The sequence below is a fragment of the Lactuca saligna genome, chromosome 5, assembly GCF_052625555.1.
Source record: "Lactuca saligna cultivar CGN05327 chromosome 5, ASM5262555v1, whole genome shotgun sequence".
Taxonomy (NCBI): Eukaryota; Viridiplantae; Streptophyta; class Magnoliopsida; order Asterales; family Asteraceae; genus Lactuca; species Lactuca saligna.
Genome location: NC_136421.1, coordinates 302,046,119 through 302,050,647, shown reverse-complemented (window position 1 = coordinate 302,050,647; position 4,529 = coordinate 302,046,119). Strand labels below are relative to the sequence as shown.

Genomic DNA, 4,529 nt, shown 5'->3' with positions numbered 1-4,529 from the left:
TATAAAAAAGCTCGTTTAGGCTTGCGAGCCTAATCGAGCTTAATGACATCGGAGCTCAATAAATGAGCTTAATATTAAGCTCAAGCTCGGCTCGGACTCGTTAAAAATCGGTTTCGACTCGAGTTTTTAACCATCCGATCTCGAGTAGTTCACGAGTAGCTTGACTCGTTTGCACCCCTAAGTGCACTCAAACGAACATCCACCATAAGGACTATTTGTGAGCAATATTTGTTCCGTAAGGAGCATTTAAGGGAAAAACATTTCATAGAAAATATAGAGACAAAATGAAAACAAGAAGGACCATTTATGAAATTTTGTCTTTAAATTATCAGTCAACAATATTATATAAAGAAAATGAAAACAATAAATTCCCCCGCCACCGTCCGCAAACTTTTGCTCTGTATGCATAAATTTCAGCAAATTTCTTTCCCAGTATCATTTCCTAATTTCATCTCAAGGTTTTTATTTTGGTCGTCCCCATTTCGCCTCTTTGATTCTGCATCCCAATAAACAAATCGAACCCAGATTTCTTTCCATTCTAGTTATCTACTTTTTCTCAACTGCGAATTGTTTAAGCTCCCAAGAAAACAAACCAACAATCTTCTGATCGTTTGATATCAATTAAAAAAGATTGCGTTTCTTGATTGATGGCGGCGACTGCAAACCCTGCTGTAAGTAAGAACGGTTCAACAAGCAACGCAAATGGCGCTGCCACCACCATTAATAACGTTAGCAACGGCGGCCGTGCAGCCGTGCGGGAGAATTCCGCGGTGTTTTCTTCTGAGCGTGGGTTGCTGCACAACATTGTAATCTCAACGGACTGGACTCGTAAGGAACAGTCCTTGTTGGAAGAACTACTCGTCAAGTAAGTTAATCTTTTACTATTTGTTGTGAAATCTTGGAAATCTGTGCAATAATAATATACAAACGAACATGAACAAACCTTGTTGTTTGTCTGACTTCATTTACAACCCTAAATTGATAATTGTATACAGTTCGTTCTTGTTCTTCTTGTTGCAGTGTTTGATATGGTTATCAATTAGGGTTTTTAGTCGGGTATTGATGGTTTTTTTTTCCTTATAATCTGTGAGCATGATGTTTTTATTTGTAATCGGAATCAAATAATTAGTATAATTTTACATTTATCTTATTATTGGTTTGATTTTCCAATCTTATTGTGATTTTCAGTCAATTGTGTTTGCAAGAATAATAGGCAGATATGCAATAATTAATATGATCTTTTATGCAGATATGCCTCAGATCGTAGAGACTTGCGTTATGGAAAAATTTCAAAGGAATTGCACGACAAAACATTCCGGGATGTGGCCTATCGTTGTCAATGGATGACTGTATGATCTCTACCTTTTTTTAAATATGCATTTATCATTTTGTATATGATTTATGTTGTGTATATTAGTTTTTAATTGATATATAATTCTCTATTGGTATTACAACTTGCTTATATTAAAATAACAATAAACCAATGGGTAGTAGTATATCACTATATCTAATTATGTAGGGTCTGATTTTTGTATCTTTCCAGAAAAAGGAAATTGGCAAGAGAAGGAAAGCCGAGGAGAGTTTATCAAGGAAGCGGAATACTAAAAGGGTATATGCTTTATTTGTCTATGCCAAATGCAAAAATTCTACTTCGTTTTGGTGTGTGAAAACTGAAAACATTAAAGTATAGATGCAAGAAATCTTGTTTGAGCCTTAGAAAAAAAATGGTTTTTTATATAAATAATTTTCTTAGACATAATTGTTCATGTTCCTTCTGTTTTTTCATGTCCAGGAAAAATATACAGAACAACAAGTGAAGCCATCTTCTCATGCTGCAAATCATGCCAATGGTCTTCCATCATCATCATCCTCCATAAACAATGATGATGGCATCAATTACAATGGTTATTTGTTGTCTTTATCGTGTTCATAATTATATAAACATGATTTAATTTTCTGCTTCTTGGTGGATTTTATCTGTAAAAAAAGAGTACAATGTTAGGACAGACAATTTATCAATGAAGAATCTTAACAATTATGTCTTTGATGCTGCTTTTGGATTTTGGATTTTCACTCTTAACAACTTTAACTGTTGCTTGCAGTTATTGGTGGTGAGATAGGGAGGCTTCTTGAACAGAATGACAAGGCTTTGGATCAAATTTCTGCAAATTTATCTGCTCTGAAGGTAAATTTGTAAATTTTTTTTTTAAACTTAGAACCAAAGTCATGACAAAGTTTAAGGCCTTATCATAGGGTTAAAGCTTTTGCTTTTAGAATGTAAAAAGGTTCATATACATATGTATTGGATTGGAATACGAGTCAACACAAAAGTCAAACTTGGACTCCTTAAAGCTTTTTAAGGGCATATATGTCTATATTTAATATGGTTGAGTTTTTTTTATGTTGCAGTTACATGAGAACATCAATCTTCTTTGCCAAACAAGAAACAACCTCGAGAAACTCTTGACTGAGTAAGTCATAAGCTCTCTGTTCCATATATGCACTGTTACTTTTTCCACTGTTAAAAAAAGTATAGACTAAATTACATTTTTGGTACCCGAGTATAATCATTTTTTGCAATTTTGGCCCCAAAAGGGTTTCTCTTGTAATTTTGGTTTTTATTTAGTAACATTTTTGGTCTCTGTTCCGAGTAATATGACTATTTTTAGGACCGAAATTGCAAAAATCAACTTTACTTAATTAGAGACCAAAATTAGTCATGCTACTTGGAACTTGGGCCAAAAATGTCACAAAAACCTTGAATAAGGACCAAACTTGCAAAGAGAAATCACATTGGGACCAAAAAAAATCATCTGTACTTATCGACCAAAAATGTAAATTAGTCAAATATCTTTGAAAAAATGATGGCACACTTGGGAAATGGAAGAGAAAAGTAAATAGGGCAAATTTGTAAATAGTCAGGACTTAACAAAGAAACATTCATATAACAGCTGTCATGTTTCGTTTTTTTTCCTTCCTATAAGTGTTGTATGCAGATATGAGATATGAGATATCGTTGTTATATATCGTTTGTTCCCTATTTTTTTTTTTTAAATTAAAAAATCAAAAAAAATTATATATAATGGCAGGTTAAAGTACATGCCAGAGGTAATGAATCAGATGCCACCACTAAATGTGAAGCTTAACGAGGAACTTGCCGAGTCTATACTTTGCGGATGCAATCATGAATTTTGTGGTAGAAAAAATTAAAAAGAAAATCTTTCTTTTATTTTATTTTATTTTTTTTACTTCAAATTAGTACATTGATCTTTCTTTCTTTCCCTTCAGACCCGCATAGGTTCTTGTGATTATGATCTGGAAGCAGCAGATAGCAAGGATGAGTTCATTTTCTGGTTTTTGGTTATCTGGATTCTTGTTGGTTTGTTTTTGGGTTAGATTAATCGTTAATGCTTGTTAATGTGGAGAGAGTTATATTGGAAGGATTTTTAGTGTGTGTAAATATGATAGGGGTGAGTTCATTCAATACATGGGTACAAAACTAAAATACAATAAGTAAAATTGTTCGACTTACTGCTTGTTTGGTTGCGTGATGAGTCGAGACGTTATTTATTTGAGTAAATTACACGAAAGGTCCCTATGGTTTAGGGTAATTTGCAAGTTTGGTTCCTAACTTATTTTTTTAACTCGGAAGGTCCCTATTGTTTGTTTTTGTTACATGTTTGGTTCCTTTCTTACCTAAAAAGACTATTTTGCTCTTGATTTTTTAATTTATTTAAATAAACACACTCCCAACCCCACTCCACTCACCTTACCCTACCTATCTCATCATCTTTCTCTAATCAAATAATAGTCTTTTTAGATAAAACAAGGACCAAACGCGTAACAAAAACAAATAGAAGGGACCAAACATGTAACAAAAACAAACAGTAAAGACCTTCCGAGTTAAAAAAGTAAGTTAGGGACCAAACATGTAAATTACCCCAAACCATAGGACCATTCATATAATTTACTCTATTTATTTTATAAACGGGTTAATGGAGATTGGAGGATACTTTTCACAAAAATAATATGCAAAAAAGGTACCAAAAGGGGATGTTTCAGCAATAGAGGGATTTTTAGGGGTTATTTTAATAAATTTGGAATGAGACCCACTATCAAGCGGTGTCCATGCACCACCTTGGAAATTGTGATACACTACTAATTTCAAAACCGTCGCTACTTTTTAGAACGTAAGAAATTATCCTTAACTAAAAAAGCTAGACCAAATTGCAAAAATGGTCCTCTGATTTGTAATTTTATGTGTTTTTGGTCCAAAACAAAATGTTAGTGCACCACTGGTTCAAAATTTGATTTTTCTATTGTTTTTGGTCCCTGTAACTTAAAAAGACGATTATGCCCTTGTAATTTCTATTTTTCATTTTCTTTAATTGTTGAAATATAAAAATTATTTAACTTATATTTTTTTAACTTACAAAAAAATAAAAATGACCTACCCACCCTTTTTCTCTTCCGTCTATCTCAACAGAAACATACACACACACTCACTAGAAATGTCACCCTTAATGGAT

General features: G+C 33.0%; 1 protein-coding gene across 1 annotated transcript; it reads left to right on the top strand.

The window, feature by feature from the left end:
• The first annotated feature begins 394 nt into the window (after positions 1–394).
• LOC144998483 (uncharacterized) lies at positions 395–3,516 on the top strand. Its single transcript, XM_078958235.1, has 8 exons — positions 395–865; positions 1,250–1,349; positions 1,544–1,609; positions 1,793–1,904; positions 2,103–2,185; positions 2,410–2,471; positions 3,090–3,196; positions 3,289–3,516. The coding sequence occupies exons 1-8, from the start codon at positions 648–650 to the stop codon at positions 3,306–3,308; spliced, it is 768 nt and encodes a 255-aa protein (XP_078814361.1). The 5' UTR covers positions 395–647; the 3' UTR covers positions 3,309–3,516.
• The last annotated feature ends 1,013 nt before the right edge of the window (positions 3,517–4,529 follow it).

What these genes read in the sequence shown, in the direction of transcription:
- LOC144998483 (XM_078958235.1), top strand. Translation starts at nt 648, where the DNA reads ATGGCGGCGACTGCAAACCCTGCTGTAAGTAAGAACGGTTCAACAAGC. An exon ending in TGATGGCATCAATTACAATG is followed by an intron (nt 1,905 to 2,102) that starts GTTATTTGTTGT and finishes TGTTGCTTGCAG; the next exon opens with TTATTGGTGGTGAGATAGGG. An exon ending in ATGCAATCATGAATTTTGTG is followed by an intron (nt 3,197 to 3,288) that starts GTAGAAAAAATT and finishes CTTTCCCTTCAG; the next exon opens with ACCCGCATAGGTTCTTGTGA.